At 43.5% G+C, this 17934-nt stretch overlaps 1 protein-coding gene across 1 annotated transcript in view; it reads left to right on the forward strand.

The window, feature by feature from the left end:
- UNC79 (unc-79 homolog, NALCN channel complex subunit) overlaps positions 1–17934 on the forward strand; it is a 121866-nt gene that overhangs the window by 69918 nt on the left and 34014 nt on the right. Inside the window, exons 25-29 of the mRNA XM_048484629.1 lie at positions 393–599; positions 2728–2907; positions 4412–4477; positions 5839–6125; positions 14544–14726. Coding sequence (XP_048340586.1) covers positions 393–599; positions 2728–2907; positions 4412–4477; positions 5839–6125; positions 14544–14726 — 923 coding nt within the window. The remainder of the gene's footprint in view (positions 1–392; positions 600–2727; positions 2908–4411; positions 4478–5838; positions 6126–14543; positions 14727–17934) is intronic.

The following is a 17934-nucleotide window of genomic DNA, read 5'->3' on the forward strand; positions in this document are numbered from 1 at the left end:
GCCATTGGCCTTGAAGTGTATTTGCTAGGCTGGTATTTATGCAAAAGAAATATTATTGCAAGCAAAACCAAATATCTCCCAATCATTTTCAGTGAAGTGTACAGAAACACACTAAAAGCCTGTTCAGAAAGGCCCTTTTTTCAAAGGAAGGAAAACATCTAGATGAAAATAACAAACCTTAGCTATGTAGCAACCGGAATGACCGTGGGCTTCTTTTTCCTGGAACAGAACAATGTTAGGAAAGTTCATCTCTGCCTGTTACAGGTGTAGTTAGTTATTTTCTTAATGGCCATTCAGATTTGTTTGGGATCAACTAGTTTGCTTAATCCCTTAGTGACACTGAAAAATGCATTTTATTGGTGTCGAAATAACGTGCCATTCCTTCTTCCCCTGTCTCGTGCCTTTATTTCGACTTCCAGCCTTATACCGTAGCCAAGGCCATTTATCTTCCACAATTCTTAGTAAGCTTTTACTGCTTCATTTTATCAAGCAAGACATTCCGGCTTTGAGCTGGGAATTTTTTGTGAACCGGTTTGAGACTCTTTCACTCGAGGCACAGCTTCACCTGGATTGCAACAAAGAATTTCCCTTCCCAACAAGTAAGCTTTGTTCGGTGGCATGATATTCTTTTAAAAAGGGGGGAAAAACTAAAGTTAAATGTCTGGATGAAGATGTTATTTTATGTGCTGGTTATATCCTCCCTATAGTTGCTCTCCCCAGGCTGTACCCGGTCCGAAGGGGGGGGGGAACCGCACCGTGGGAGTGCCCATGCGCCATGCCGTGGCCGCCCAACTGCCCTCGCTAACTTACTGTTAAATGCGTCCAGCTCAGAAAAAAGCAAGGGAGGTGAAAGGCTGGGCCTGGCCTTATATAGGCCGCCCAGCCCAACCTCTCCCGATGACGTCAGGGGAATCCTGGCGTCATCGTCCCGTGCCCTGCTGTTTGCCGCACTTGCGCAGCAGGCAGGGTAAAGCCTCGTGAGCCTTTGGAGCTTGCAAGGCAGGGAAGGAGGCAGCCACGCCAGGAGGCTGTCCCTTCCCCTCCAGCAATGGCGGCAGCCATGCACCCACGCCTGCTTCTTTTTTTAAAAAAGGGGAAAGTTCTAACGCCGCCCATCTCGACGCAAAAGGCTTTATGTGCTGGTTATATCCTGCTTTTTCTCCCCAATGGAAACCCAACACAGGTTATGTTGCTCTCTTTCCCTCCATTTTATCCTAACAACAACCCTGTGAGGTGGGTTGGGTTGAGAATGTGTGACTATCCCAAGGTCATCACTCGAGCTCTTGTGGTAGAGCAGGGGTTTGAGTCTGATTCTGAAGATCTGATTCTTCCAGATCTTAGTCCAGTACACTACACTGTCTCTCACTGCATTGTCTTTGCAGAAGGAAAAGAATTTGACCTGAATTTATATTCCAGAGGAGTTTATTAAACCCTGGCTGATTCCGCATGGCCCAAAAACAGCAGTGTGAAAACAGTGTGAAAATGGTGTAAAAGAGTTTAAAATGGTGTAAAAGGGTTTATACTCATTTCACACCGTTTTCACACTGCTGTTTTTGGCCCATGCGGAATCAGCCCCTGTCTCTGATTGTGAGAGGGCAATTCCAGTATCATATATTTAACTCCAGTCAACTTGGAGGTCCTGCTGTTGGGGAAGATGAATAAATGAAGCGATGCTTCCTGCGTCAAAGATCTTACCCACCTACAAAAGTGAACATGAGACAGATAGGGACAATCTGTTGGTTTAAGTGGTGGGTGAGGAGGATGCCACATGAAGCATACTTCAGGATCTTTGAATATTTATGGATTAAAGGAGGGGAGCTGATCACGTGAAAGGCTTTTGGGTTCAGTCTTACAGTGCTGTAACTACCCCTTTAGCAGAGAATTGGAGAACCCTTCTGATCAATATGGTATAGGGTGAAATTGTCCACTTCTCCCTCTTGGAAAACTTATTCTATCAGCAGAGGTGTACCAGCAATAAATGGTGCCTGGGTGCCTGTGTGCACCCTTCACAGTCCCTGCCCCCTCTACTGGTGGGGCAGGGTCGGCAGGTGGCAGTAGCTGGTACCAGGCTGGGAACCTGGCACAGGCCCATTGAGGGGCGCACAGAGGGATCCTGGCCTGGCGCCAGCTGCTACCATCCCCCACCTCCATTGGAGGCTGTGCCTGCCTTGCGCAAGGGGCTTGCTGCGACCAGACACTGATTGCTGCCAGTAGCGGCATCCTTACCTGCCAGAGGGACATGCAGGTTCCTTGCTCTTAACCATGGTTTGATCACATGGGGGGGTGATTTTGCACCCCCCCCATGATCAAATGAGTGGCACCCAGGGACATGTTACCCTACATGTCCCTCTGGCAGGTATGCCCCTGTCTACCAAACATACTTCACCAGTGGATTGGAGGTGGGGGATTTTGCCTGGTTTATATTCTTTACTATAGCCCCTTCATGCTGTAGTGTATTTTGTTTATGAGAATGCGATAAACATCAGAAGAGGAATTTGGAGTTGCAGGAGAAGGGTTACAGGAGGAAGTAGTGAAGATCTGCCCCTGTGTCCTATTTCTGCTTGCAGTTCTATAGGATCCAACCCATTGTTATTCAGCTAAGTAATTTACAAATATTTGAAATAGCTTGGTGTCTAGTAGTGTCATGTTTAAATATATGAGTCTATTTTGAAAGAGATGGAGCATGCTGTGAAATGAAATCTGACTTATTGAATCATGTTTGAAAAGCAATCACCGCTGTCAGGACAAATGTTGCAAATCTGAGCGACACGGCCATGTGGAAAATCAAAAGGGCACGTTTTGCCCGGAATCGGCAGAAGAGTGTGCGCTCTTTGAGGGACAGCGTGAAGGGCCCTGTGGAATCCAAGAGAGCACTTTCTCTTCCAGAAACCTTAACCACCAAGATCCGTTGAGTATTTCTTCACCTTTCTCTTCTCATTTAAAAATATTTCAAAATTTCTTTGTGGAGTAAAGTTATAAATTGTGCACCCCTTTATCATAGATTTTGGTTCCAGGCTGCTACAGATGTTTTCCAAACAGATATTGGGTTGGAGTCTACAGATTTGTTTTGCTCAGATGTGCTTTCTTCTGGTGGAAAAAGCCATTGCATCAAAGAAAGATTCTTTCTGCTATAGGAAAGTGTCTCTACCAGTGGAATGGATATGTTAGAATTAGTACCTTGAATTTAACCTGGAAGCAAGCAGGCAGGCACCGCACCTGCTGAAGAATAAGGGTGATATGACCCAACCAGAGGTGTATTGCCAACGGGGCAGGGGGGGGGGGTGCGATGCCCCGAGTGTGTGCCTTGGTGGGGGTGTGGCAAGGGTGTGGCGGGGGGCATGGCTGGGTGTTTCAGGGACGTTCCGGGGTGGAGTGGGGGAAGGCAGCACTGCAGCAGAGGCGCAGGGGGCACACGTGCCCCAGACACAGTTCTCCCTCACTCCACCCCAGACCTAACCTCTAGTTAGTAAATGAGCAGCTGCATTCTGAATCAACTGAAGCTTCCATGCTGCCATGTGGTGCTCATGTGAGAGCAGATCATATGCACACCAGCCAGAAGGGTGGTCATGCTGAAGAGTTTGGTCAATCAGCGCATATGACTGAATGCCAGGCTCATAATGATGCTGTCATCTGATTGTACCACTGTATGGCAAGATTGATTTTCATCCTGCTAAGGGACATGTGTAGATGAAATTATTCTCCTGTGATGTGTTGGACTACTATGTCATGTAGGCAGCTATAATGCATGTTGAACTGTTTGTCCAGGTCTGATATTTGGTCATATAAACACATTTTCTGTGTTGCAGTAGGGTAGCTGTGGAAGAGTTACCATGGAGGGGGCTCGCCAGTGAAACTATGATGTCACTTCTGGCATGACCCAGAAGTGATGTCATTATGTTAGATTATACTGATTGTCTTCCATTTTCCACAACATTTCCCCATCTTCCAGTTGAGTGATTGTAAGCAGAACTGGTGGGGAATGAGAAGTCTTCCACTGAAACAAGAGACTTGGCTTTCTTAGTTATAGCTCTAATTTTAGCACTATATTGAGGATGGGCAGAAGTGATGTGCACCCGAGGTGCCAGATGGGAATACGGCACGTCACAATTATGGATCCTCCCCTTCCTTCCTTCCTTCCTTCCTTCCTTCCTTCCTTCCTTCCTTCCTTCCTTCCTTCCTTCCTTCCTTCCTTCCTTCCTTCCTTCCTTCCTTCCTTCCTTCCTTCCTTCCTTCCTCCCTCCCTCCCTCCCTCCCTCCCTCCCTCCCTCCCTCCCTCCCTCCCTCCCTCCCTCCCTCCCTCCCTCCCTCCCTTCTTTCTTTCTTTCTTTCTTTCTTTCTTTCTTTCTTTCTTTCTTTCTTTCTTTCTTTCTTTCTTTCTTTCTTTCTTTCTTTCTTTCTTTCTTTCTTTCAGCTACAAGACTCACCAGGCACGAACAGTCTGCTCCGGCACTTGGTGGAACACCAGAAGAAGCACCAGGTAAATATTTCATTACGAACACCTGGTTACTAGACAAGATGGGGAAAATTTTTTGCAAATATTGAATCATTAAAATGAAAGAAGCCCATTCAATTTAATCCTCATAGGAGTAATAGCATGATTAGCATATTCAAAGTACTTTGAATTTACTTATAGTGTTGGTTTTAACTTTTGCTCATTTAAAGCATTTCTGTCCCACTTTTCAATTGAATATATCCCCAATTTGACTTATAGCACATTAAAATATAAATGATTGAAATTAATTAATGATGGGTAAGGACTCGCGGCTTCTATTTGGCATCAGAATACAATTGAAGGGAATATGATTGTTTTACTGAACTTCCTGTGGAGGTTCAGTAATGTAATCCGAAATTTGAATTGGATCTGGAATCTGTAGAATGGAATCCACACGGGGTCCACTCCCCATGTCTTCCACCTGCCACCCCCCACCTCCCACTTCCATTTCAAATTGTTAGCTGGATGTGGCAATAGCAGTTGTGGCCGCATCTTCCATTTGGAGGAATGATGGGAAATGTAGTTACTGCTGTGACTGTGCATAGCAGTAACTACATTTAGGCAACACTTGAGAACGATAACTACATTTCCCATAGTTCTCCCCCCCCCCCCTGAATGTATGTATTTATTTTAAAAAACAGGATAAAAAGAATTAGGGGGAACTTAAAATACAGAAGTGTCCTCAAAAACTTCCTTCATTCTCCATGTATATGTAACTCAGAAGACCGAGGGTGAAGAATGGTCTACTTGTAACAGAAGAGGGATCTGAGTTTAGAGGGATGCTGAATATTCTGAGTTTTTTTGGGGGGGGTGGGAGGGCAGTGGTGATGCTATTTTAAGTGTATCATTATTGAGTACTGTTTTGGAGGCTCTAGAACTTAGGTGTCAAACTCACAGCCCTCCAGATGTTTTGGAGTTTGACACCTGGCGTCGCAGCCAAATTATCGGAATGAAACAACAATATTAGTATAGTGCAGCCAGGCCGTACCGATAACAGCAAACGTTTTTTTTAAATGTTGTGTTTGAAGTGCAGTGTTGTTGCATTTGAAGTGCAGTTGAAATGTTGTATGTTAAAATGTTGCATTTAAAGTTCCATCTATGGCAGTGGTGGCGAACCTTTGGCACTCCAGATGTTATGGACTACAATTCCCATGCTGGCAGGGGCTGATGGGAATTGTAGTCCATAACATCTGGAGTGCCAAAGGTTCGCCACCACGGATCTATGGCAACAGCCTCTCTGCTCTTGTTGCCTAAAGGTGCATCTGGAAGAGAGGTCATGCTGCCTTCTAAGGGCCTCCCAGACGTTATGTTGGTTTATGGATTATGGCTCTTTTCTGTGCTAACAGGGCAACCTTCACCAGAGAATGATAATACCATAAAGGACCTTCTCCCAGAGGATGCCGGCATCGACCATCAGACAGTCCATCAACTCATTACTGTGCTGATGAAATTTATGGCAAAAGATGAGAGCAGCGCAGAGTCAGATATCAGCAGCGCAAAAGCCTTCAACACAGTCAAGCGCCATTTGTATGTCTTGCTGTCCTACGATCAACAGGAAGGCTGCTTCATGATCGCTCCTCAAAAAATGCGTGTGTCGACTTGTTTTAATGCCTTTATTGCAGGGATTGCTCAAGTAAGTTGGCTTTATTCTCTGTGAAGAATTACACTTTGGTTTGGTTTGGTGAAAAGGGTCAGGTTGTCCAGTATCGGATGGCTTATGTTGATGGCCGTTTGTCGCGGCAGCCAACGGGCTTGGTGGCAAAACTCAAGAGGATTGAATGGTGTGTGAACCGCTCCAATTTGTGTCCCGGAATCTGATTACTTCTCATTTGGAAAATAAAATGGTTCTAACAGTATGGTGTTTGGACAGCTTCAGTACAAGACCATAGGGGATTATCTCTATCCTTCAAATGTTTTTGTACAAAATCCATTGAAGTGACTAGAGACAGAGTAGAATCAGCTCTTATTGTAAATCATACACCTGATCTTGAGTTTTCCTACCCTTGTTATTTTGCCAGTTTTGGTGGGGGCGGAGGATCTTTTCCACATGTGCTTTCCTCCCTCTAGTGGTGGCTTTGATCTTTCATCACTGTTTCTCTGTATTTTCTATGACCACTTTCAAAGTCAAGAGCCTGGAGAAGCGGCAATGAAAGATTGAAACAACCACTAGAGGGAGCAAAACACATGAGAAAAAAAACACTGATGCAGTACAGGCAATTAAATGACATAAATTTCTCCTGAGCAAAGCGCAAAGCTCTTTCTCTCCAATATTCTTTGGGATTATCCCTCAGAAATCTAGCCCTGCTATATACCTGGAACATCTTGTTAATTACAATTGCAGATGGATCATGACTTGAGCAAGGTGTAACTCTTTTCTGTCAGTACATCTTCATTTATTTATTTATTTATTTATTTATTTATTTATGATGAGATTTATAAGCCGCCTCACCCCCAAAGTGCTCGAGGCGGCTCACAGAATGGCTGCACATTCAACGACAATCAACAGAACATATCAATTACAAGAGTGCAGCTTAATTCATTAAAACAAGGTCGCTTCTCTAATATCCCACAAAATGAGCGTTGCTGTCGATTCTGTCCAGAGACAACTGATTCACTTTCTCACATTCTGCTTCACTGTTCAAAATACATAAATAACAGGTGTGGACAAGTCCCTTAATTACTATACTCTGAGCATTCTAACATCCATGCGATTGGCTGTGAACAGACTTCACCTGGTTTGTTCATGACAAAAATGGACCAGGAAGTTCCCCCAACTTGCATATTCCTTTTCCCATCTTCATTTCCTTGTTCATGGCTGGGCATCTTCCTGGTTCTATTAAATTGCCATTTTCATATGCCATTTAAAATCCGAGTTAAATGCTTCTAAACCATAGTTTAATCCTATTTGACAATCTTTCTTAATAGCAAAAAGAACAAAACACTGTCTATGGTCAGATTTGGATGTCATGGAATACTCCAGTTAGATTGAACCAAGAAGTTTTTCATTTTCTAGCAATATGTGGAGAGTGGAAAGAAAGGAGTACATGAAACAAAGGACCATCTGGCTTGTTCTAGGTACAGGTTAATCAAAAATGCCAAGGGAGTTAAAAATACTTTCCGAAAGTCTGTATAAAACTGTAATGAAAATATAAACCGAATCTATAAAATGCTATTTTAATGAACAAAGCTTTCTCAAAAACAGTATGTCTCACAATAAAATCTCTAGATAAGTGCGTAGTGCAAACCATAGGGTTTTCAAGGCAAGAGATGCTCAGAAGTGGTTTGCTGTTGTCTTCCTCTGTGTCATGCTCTGGCCTATTCTTTGCTGTCTCCTAAATTCAAATACTCTGTCAGTCAAAGAGATGAGGCTGATTGTGTGCAACATGATGCAATGCTACCCATAAGTTTCCATGGCAGAGTGGAGATTTGAGCCTGGGTTTTCCAGATCCTAGTCCAACACTGTAACCACTACACCATGTTTTCCCCTGTGCTGATCTGGAAATATCAATAAACAACCATTGTGCAAACAATCTTGACCAGGTGCTCGGGAGCAGCGGCAGCAGCAGAAGGCCATTGCTTTCACATCCTGCATGTGAGCTCCCAAAGGCATCTGGTGGGCCACTATGAGTAGCAGAGTGCTGGACAAGATGGACTCTGGTCTGATCCAGCAGGCTCTTTCTTATGTTCTTATGATGCTCCAAAAACTCACAACTTATACAATAATATCGACAAAAATAGCTGACCACGTTTTGCCACAATTATCTTCCTCAGTGGTCACTAGCCACTTTTACTCAACGTTTTGATTTATCTGATCTCCTTGCATTGGGTTTCTTTCCCCATAATTGCAATTGGCCCAGTTTGTTCTGAAAACACTGAAAAGGATAATGTTTCAGTGTTTTCAGAGTTATGGTTGATTTATTATTGAGTGCCATGGCTGACTGTTGGGCATGTTCAGAAGGTCTCAGGTTGAGTCCTGGTGCCCCTAGTTAAAGTATCTTGCTTACTAAGTGTTGGAAGAAAGTCTTCTGCCCGAGTTCTGGTTAAAATTAATAATACTGAGATAGACCAACTGTCTCCCTTGGTATAAGACAGATTCTTAAGTTCATTATTTGTTCAGAAAAACTTTTCCAGTGTTAGCACACATACTGTAGTTGAATGGTGTAGAGGAAGAGATAACTTATCTCCTTTCTATGAGAGGTCATCAGACCTCGGAGAAAAACCGCAGCCAAACCCATATGATTAGAAAATCCTTTAAAATATTTTTGAAGGGTTTATTGACTATAAAGTCCTTTTAATAAACCAAAATTACTGGCAAACAATCAGTCCACGAAGCGCCAGCAATTAAAAACCCAGACATAAAATACATCCTTGAAAAATACTGACGTTAAGTCCTTAAGCAAGCAATAAATCCTATACAAACTCTATGCATAAAAAGGACATAATTACAAAACAACTGTTGGATAGCTGAACTAACAGATAAACCGAACTCATCCTGAAGAGGCAGGAAACAAGGTAAAGATCACCCAACTCAGGAATTGGGCACCAATTAAACTGCAAAACAGGCAGTATGACTTTCATCATCTCACTGGGGTGTTTCAAACATATCCTTTGTTAGAGAACCAGGATGCAGCTGGGTCCATGATCTTCAATCAACTGTTGTTCCGTAAGGTGTTAAGTGGGAAGCTATCATCTGGTGGCGTTAAGACAAGCAATTTTCTGAGGACTTCTATGCCAAAACTCACAACCTTCATGACTTTGGCTGAGCTAATATGACAATTCCTCTACAAATGGTTAGTGGGCTCAAAGCACAGTTCAGTTATCGAGCAGCTCTGTCTTGGTACAGTGCTTGGATGGAAGGGCTCTTTGGGAATACATACTTTGAGGCTTGGTTTATGCCATGACTGAGGGATCTCAATAGTTCTAAAGCCTTCAAGAAGTGGTGTTTGCACTACTTGATCGAATTCTGCTTCAGTGGTTTCATGCTGGAGTGTGACTTGGAAGTTTTTCTACAAGACATTCCTTTCTTCTGCGCAGCCATTGCTATCTATTTTGGAAAGGCATCTTCCAATAGCAGAAATTGTAATACTGAATGTTCTGAACATGGTTCGGAGAGTAGCCCAGCAGATGGTGGTATTTGACCGTTCTTCTGGGGAGAGACTGCCTGTGGCAGCCTCGAATCAGGATAGATTGTGTCAAGGTGTTGCAGTGTTAGATCCCATCAGGGCCTAGGTTTTTTCAAAATTGTGCCGGGTGTTCATTTGGTGGAGAGTTTTTTTTTCTGAAAAACGTTTTTTAAAAATGAAGGAGAGCAGAGGAGAGCAGAGGTAGTTAGAGATTCCCAGGGCAAAAGTCCGGGATAGGCCCTCAGAGACCATGTGCTCCTACATCAGCCTCACCCCAGGCCAAACAGTGGATGATTTTCGCCTCATGCAAAGTGGACAGGAGTCACCAGTACCACCAGAAGCCAGCTGTTTGAGCCCCAGACAGGCTGGGTCCAAGCAGCATTAGGAGACTGCTGGGTTTTTTTCAGAGGGTGACAAGCCATGGGTGTTGGGTAGTGTGACCAGATGTCCCGCTTTTGGTGCGACAGTCCCGCTTTTGACTAATTTGTCCCGCGTCCCATGGGTTTTTTTAAATGTCCCGATTTTTGGAAGGCTGCCGCACTGCCTTCTGGGGTGCTCCCCTGTGACAGGGCGGAAAACAGGGGTTTGGCAGTGTGGCAGCCTCCCACCCCAGTGTGGCAGCCTCCCGCCCCAGAAGGCAGTGCGCTCTTGCGGCTGTGTGCGCGCACGCGCACCCCCCAAGGGTGTCCCACTTTAAAAAGGTGAAAATCTGGTCACCTTAGTGTTGGGGGGCCTCCAGTGAGCGCATGTTGCCCATTAGTTAAGATCACCCCTGGAGCCCAACATCGAGCTGCATTTGTGCCCACTGAAGCTGAATGTTGGCTTAATGCAACCACAGACTGCAGCCAAAGTGATTTTTATAAAACTTAGTGGACACCTTGCTGCATGCAGGGCAATGGAGAAGGAATGAGGAAAGACCATCAAGGCAGCTATGAAATGATGCATGGGATGCATGGGCTACTGTCATTGCTCATCTGCTATGTCAGCAGGTCCGAGCAGTATGTCATGTTCTATGCTAATTTTAAATGGTCTGCTGAGCGGAAGGTCTCAACTGGCCAATCAGAGGAAACACCTATGGCAGCTCTGTACTTCCCTAAACTCCAGAGCCCCTATTTAGCCAAGGATGGTTGCACATTTTTTAAAAAGCAGTGGATACAGGAGTGGCTTGTACTCCTAACTTATTGCATTTCTGGTGCAAGAGTCTGGAGAGGGAACTTGAATCCTTTGCCATTAAGAAAATGTACAGATTTCCCCTGCGGTCATTACACCGCAATAGACCTGGAAAACCGTGAACCATTCATCCACCTGCTTTATACTGCTTCTTCCAATGTGCAAAACAGCTTCTAATGACAGTGTGGGTAAGATTCCTTCCTCTGGTGATAGCAAATCATGCCACTATTCCATTCCACTCTGAGAGCCAGTGTGGTGTCGTGGTTAAGAGCAGGTGGATTCTAATCTGGAGAACTGAGTTTGATTCCCCACTCCTCCACCTGAGTAGAAGAGGCTTATCTGGTGAACCAATGTGTTTTGCACTCCTACATTCCTGCTGGGAGATCTGGGGCTAGTCACAGTTCTTGGGAACTCTCTCAGCCCCACCTACCTCACAGGATGTCTGTTGTGGGGAGAGAAAGGGAAAGGAGCTTGTAAGCCACCTTGGGTGTCCATACAGGAGAGAAAGGTGGGGTATAAATCCAAACTCCTCATCATCATCATCTTCAAAATCTCTTTCTCAGAGCTGCTTCCTGTTTCATCCTCCTTGCTGCTTTCCTTTTCCATTCATCTCCAGACCATAGACTGGAATAGGGACTGTCTTCACCCTTTAGATTGGCAAAGTACCACATATCCTGATGCTGTTGCACAATCCAACATATCTGCCCTGTGCTGCGCATATACAAAATGTTTGCATTGTGGACACATTATATGACTGTTGGCATATATTCTCAGTTTCAGCCCATGAAACAGTGCTTGCTGATCACAGTAGGCATGGGTTTATATTTCCTCTTGGCAACAGGAGGTTTGGAAATTTTTGTCAGAAGCCTGAGCCCCTGGCCTTGTGTTAAAACTAACCCTATTATTTTTATTTAATTTATTCAGTCATAATTTTTTCCGAATTTGTAACAAAAACCCGAAACTTAAAACTGACCATTGCACTACTATTGGACTGCGCCCTAGAACTCAACATAACATTAATGCAAGCCTGAGCACCTGCCCTTGCGTTAACCCTAACACCAACTTATTAATTTTATTTAATTTATTCAGTCATAAATTGTTCCCAAAATTGTTACAAAAAATAAATTAAATAAAAATAATATGTTAGGGTTAGGGTTAAGGAAAGGGTAGAAGCTAAGGATTGCCTTAGTGTTACGTTGAGTTCTAGGGGGCAGTCCGAGAATAGGGCCATGGTCAATTTTAGGTTTTGGGTTTTTGTTACAAATTTGGGAACAATTTAAGACTGAATAAATTAAGTAAAAATAAAAAGTTAGGGTTGGGGTTCAAGCAAGGGCAAGGGTTAAGGCAAAACCTCAAAACCTGAAACTGACGATAGCCCTATTCACTGACTGCGCCCTAGAATCCTCAAACGAAACACTAAGGCAATCCTTAGTGTCTACCCTTGCCTTAGCTTCTACTCTACCCTTGCTTCTACCCTTGACTGCATACATTAAATAAAAATAATAAGTTAGGGTTAGGGTTAAGGCAAGAGCAGGGGCTCGGGCTTTCCTTAGTGTAACGTTGAGTTCTAAGGTGCAATCTGAGAATAGGGCTATGATCAGTTTCAGGTTTTGGTTTTTTGATACAATTTTGTGAACAATTTATGTCTGAATAAATTAAATAAAAATAATAAGTTAGGGTTAAGGTTAAGGCAAGAGCAGGGGCTCGTGCTTGCATTAGTGTTACGTTGAGTTGTAGGGTTCAATTCGAGAATTTGGTCAATGGTCAGTTTCAGGTTTTGTTTTTTTTGATACAATTTTGGGAGCAATTTATGAGTGAAAAAATTAAATAAAAATAATAAGTTAGGGTTAAGGCAACAGCAGGGCCTCGGGCTTGCCTTAGTGTTATGTTGAGTTCTAGGGTGCAGTCCAAGAATAGGGCTATGGTCAGTTTTAGGTTTCAGGTTTTTGTTATAAATTTGGGAACAATTTATGACTGAATAAATAAAAAAATAAAAAAAATAGGGTTGGGGTTCAAGCAAGGGCAAGGGTTATATAAACTCCTCGGATATTTGAAATTGATTCACAGTTCTACTTCCATGGACTGCACCCTAGAACCCTTAATGTAACATTAGCAGTAATCCTTAGTTTCTACCCTTTGCTCTTTAACTCGTTCCTAATTTAACTTATTATTTTTATTTAATTTATTTTCTGTTACAATTTGGGGAGCAATTTATGAGTGAAAAAATTAAATAAAAATAATAGGTTAGGGTTAGGGTTAAGGCAAGCGCAGGGGCTCGGGTTTGCCTTAGGGTAACGTTGAGTTCTAGGCTGCAGTCCGAGAATAGGGCTATGGTCAATTTTAGGTTTCGGGTTTTTGTTACAATTTTGGGAACAATTTATGAATGAATAAATCAAATAAAAATAATAAGTTAGGGTTAGGGTTAACACAAGAGCAGGGGCTCCGGCTTGCATTAGTGTTATGATGAGTCATAGGGCATAGTCCAATAATAGCGCAATGGTCAGTTTTAGGTTTTGGGTTTTTGTTACAATTTTGGGTTAGGGTTAAGGCAAGGGTTGAAGCTAAGGCTTGCCTTAGTGTTAGGTTGAGTTCTAGGGCGCAGTCCGAGACTAGGGCTATGGTCAGTTTCAGGTTTCTGGTTTTTGTAACAATTTTGGGAACAATTTATGACTGAATAAATTATATTTTTAAAAATTAGTTTTAGGGTTCAGAGAAGGGTTAAGGCAAACCCCCAAAACCTGAAACTGACCATAGCCCTATTCACGGACTGCACCTTAGAACTCAACATAACACTAGAACAAGCCTGAGCCCCTGCACTTGTTTAAACACCATTGAAAATGATGCTGTTTGGGGGTGGATTCCAGCATCACATGTTTAAACTAGGGAGGCCAGATTCTCCTTTTAAATCCACCTTAAAGGGAGAATCTGGGGTCCCCAGTTTAAATAACACTGAAAGTGATGCTGTTTCCCCCAACTGGGGGGCTGTATACAACACCATAAAATGTTTTCATAGCAGTAATAAAACATTTTGAAAGCATTTTTAAAATGTTTTCAAAAATGTTTATTTCTGCTGTGGGGCATGTCCCATTGCTGTGTTCAAATTTGTGAGTTGGGGCATGTTCTATAATGTAATAGTGACTTTGAGACGACCTGGGGTAAAAAAAAAAATCATTGTTTGGTCACAATGGGGAGGGTAGCTGCTCATGCATGGGGCGCCGGGGTAAATCCTTAGGTTTTGCTCATTAGGCTCTAGCGTTTGCCTAAGTAGATACACCCTCTCTGCGATCATCAGTCAACATGAGTCCCTGTGAGAGCACTTCTTGTTCCAACGCTGGGCAAGCAACTAGCAAAAACAGTAGCCACCCTTTCTTGAAGTAGTCCAGATATTTATGAGAACAGAATCTTTAATTTTTGTAATTTCCTCATTAATCATTTTGCTTTTCTGGATCTTAAGCTTGTTTTTTTTAATGGTTTGTCCTCTTTCTCCCTTTTGCATTGTTAACAACAATGGAAGCTTTCAGAATGCGACAGACAAAACCAAATGATTCCAGAAATGCTGATTGATTCACTGGTCTAAACATGTAGCTTAATACTATGCCTTTACAATAAACCTAATGGGGTTTACCTTTCTAAAAGCTTGCAGCTCATTTCTTTATCAGCTGCCAAACATCTTATAAAGTTAATTTGGACTGTGTAGATATGCAAACCTTGATGCCTTTTGCTAAGTGTTGTACATTCCTGCTGAATATTACTTGCAGGTGATGGACTACAACATCAATCTTGGCAAGCACCTCCTTCCCTTGGTAGCTCAGGTACTGAAGTACTGCACATGTCCACAGCTGAGGCACTACTTCCAGCAGCCCCCCCGCTGCTCCCTTTGGCCCCTGAAGCCTCATATTCGGCAGATGTGGCTCAAGGCATTGCTTGTCATTCTTTACAAGGTAAGTGGGATAGGCTGTAACCAGTGGTGGGATCCAAACATTTTAATAACAGGTACCGATGGTGGTGGGATTCAAACAGTGGCGGCACCGCACTCACGCACCTCCAGTCCCTATTGGGCAGGGAGGTTGCTTTAGTAACCCCTTCTTGGCACTCAGAAAAAATTAGTAACCACTTCTAGAGAAGTGGTGAGAACTGGTTGGATCCCACCTCTGGCTGTAACTCAGTGGAAAAGTCTTTGCTTTGTATACCAAAGGTCCCAACCTTGCTTTTCCAGCTAAAAGGAACAGGCAGTAGGCGATGTGAAATACCTTTGTTTGATATCCTTGAGAGCCTCTGCCACCCTGAGTAGACAATGGACTTTTTTGCATTCTCCTTTCCTTTCTCAAAGTTTCTTTTCTTCGTTGCTGAAGTTCTGCACATGTTGTGCTCCCTCTAGTGGTTGATTTGATTTTATACCTGTTATTATGAAAATTAAAAAGCTGCTGCATGAATCAGCAGGGAAGTAAGCTAGATAAATCTTCAAATCGTAAAGTAAGCTAGATTAATCTTTAAATCAACCACTAGAGGGAGTCAGTGCAGAAGAACACAGAAGAAACATGAACTCTGAGATGAGGAAAAAGAGAATGCAGAGAAGCCCAATGGCGTCCTTGACAGACCAGTGGTCTGATTCAGTAGAAGGCAATTTCATGCCTATGTGTACGTGCTCGTGTGTTGCTACCAGAGCAACTGGCATTAATGCTAGGTGGTATCAAGTAAAAAACTGAATAATGAAGAACACCAGTAAGATCTGAAACATAAAACAGGAGTCCAGCAGTTCTGTAAAGATTAACAAAAGTTATTCCACTTACTTTGTGTGACACAGAAGTATTTATGCTCAGAACTACAAACAGCACAAGTGGGAGGAGATGTTACAAAGAGAAGCAAGCTTAAAAACAGTAGTCAATCTATGCCTGACTATTGGTGGATAGACAAAGTAGAACCAACATAAAAGAAGTATATGCAGTTCCAATTAGAAAAGCTGAGAGATATAGAAGAACTAGTTAACATGTGAAAAGGGTGGGAGCTGCCAAGGTATTTGACCTGTGATGAGTGACAAATGTCTGAACCGTATGAAGTCCTAGCTGAGAAATATAATTAAACTTCTTGAGGAATGCTAATTTGGCCAGTTTCCTGTTGGTTTCTCCAGAGGCGTAGCAAGGGGGAAAAGCGCCCAGTGCACTGGTGCGTCCTCTGCCCCGCCCCAGAATGCACCCGCCCTGCCCCAGAATGCCACCCCCACCACACCCCCAGAACGCCCTCGCCATACCCGCACAGGGGCACCGGTGCGTCATGCCCCCCCACCCCATATAGGAGAATGGTGACATAATCTCTGGAACATCTGATCTGTCAAAGAAAAACATAGCTTTTAAAAACTCTGCATTTGTAATTACTATCATGGGATGGTCCCTGAATGAAAGGGCTTGCGTAAAGATATCATCATATCATTGGCTTCCAGTAGAGTTCCGGATCATCTTCAAGGTGTTGGTGTTGACCTTTAAGGCCATTCGCGGCCTGGGGCCATCGTATCTTCGAGACCGCATCACCCCATACGTCCCTACACGGCCTCTCCGATCGGCAGAGGCCAATCTACTGGTGGTCCCTGGCCCCTCGGCAATGCGGCTGGCCTCCACACGGGCCAGGACCTTTACAGCCCTGGCCCCGGCCTGGTGGAACGCTCTTCCACCAGCTGTTCGGGCCCTGCGGGACCTTGGGGAGTTCCGCAGGGCCTGTAAGACGGAGCTGTTCCGCCAGGCCTTTGGAGGAACCGGCCGCTAATAGTGCCCCTTCCTTGGCCCTTAATATCTGGGCCGCTTACCACCTAATGAGACTCGCCATGCCTCCCTTTACCGTGGGGAGGGAGGGACTTTATATTTTTGGAACGCTGGACGCCACCTTACATCTTGAATTTAAATTTAAATCTAAACTTGAGTTTTATACTTGGTAATTATATTGGGAAATTTTATCGCTGCTTTTAAATGTTTATTTAATTATATTGTGTTTTAAATGTTGTACACCGCCCAGAGCCCTTCGGGGATAGGGCGGTATAAAAATCTAATAAAATAATAATAATAATAATCATTTCTGTTGACTGTGATGGACAGGTTAGTTCCTGCCATTCCCTAGCGATAAAAGAGAGCTAATTGATGGTCAGAGAGAGAGGGTTGGAATATAGCAGTTAAGAACAGCAGTTGTGAGCTGGCAGCTGAGAGGGGAAAGGAGGATGTCTGACCAAGAGAAACTACAACAAAGAGCTGCTTAGAGTGGGCTGAAAACAGTACATTTGTGACCAAAAGATCACAATTGCAGGATTAGGGCTACATTTCAAAAGTTCAACGGAAGCAGAATTTTGTAACTTCTACCTTACTGTCTTCAGTGTTATGTTAATACCATAAAGAAAAATTAACTTCTTGTTTTGTTCAACCCTATGGGCCACATATCTAAAGGAAACAAACGCACACACAGTTACATAGCTCAGTCTTTCTCTATATTATAAAATATGAATAAAGGGTGGCATTATGTGGGTGGAACAGTGCTCAAGCCCTAACTCCAAACTCTGTGTGAGTGAGAACTTGCTATTAAAAAGAGCTGGGCTACCCTGTGTGTAGATGTCTCTGAGCAGTGGGAGCAGCAATGGCATAGTGGTTAAGAGCAGGTGTATTCTAATCTGGAGGAATCGGGTTTGATTTCCTGCTCTACCTCCTGAGCTGTGGAGGCTTATCTGGGGAATTCAGATTAGCCTGTACACTCCAACACAAGCCAGCTGGGTGACCCTGGGCTAGTTCTTCAGAGCTCTCTCAGCCCCACCCACTTCACAGGGTGTTTGTTGTGAGGGGGGAAGGGCAAGGAGGTTGTCAGCCCCTTTGAGTCTCCTTACAGGAGATAAAGGTGGGATATAAATCCAACTCTTCTTATTCTGTGAGTGAGAGAAAGGACCTGAGGTGTAAAATGATCATGGCTCTCTTTATATTTTAAAAGAGATAAGAAGGGTGGTGAGTATGTTGTTGTAACCTACAAGTGACCCCCAGCTTGAGAAATAAATTGAAGATTGTGGTAGACACTTTATCTGAATGAAGAAAGGGTGTTATATCTATTGATGAAAAAAAAAGTCAAAAAGTAAAAAACCCAGTGGAATCAGGTTAGGGTTTACATGTTTGGCAATGGTAATGA

Source organism: Sphaerodactylus townsendi, linkage group LG02 (genome assembly GCF_021028975.2).
Source record: "Sphaerodactylus townsendi isolate TG3544 linkage group LG02, MPM_Stown_v2.3, whole genome shotgun sequence".
NCBI lineage: Eukaryota > Metazoa > Chordata > Lepidosauria > Squamata > Sphaerodactylidae > Sphaerodactylus > Sphaerodactylus townsendi.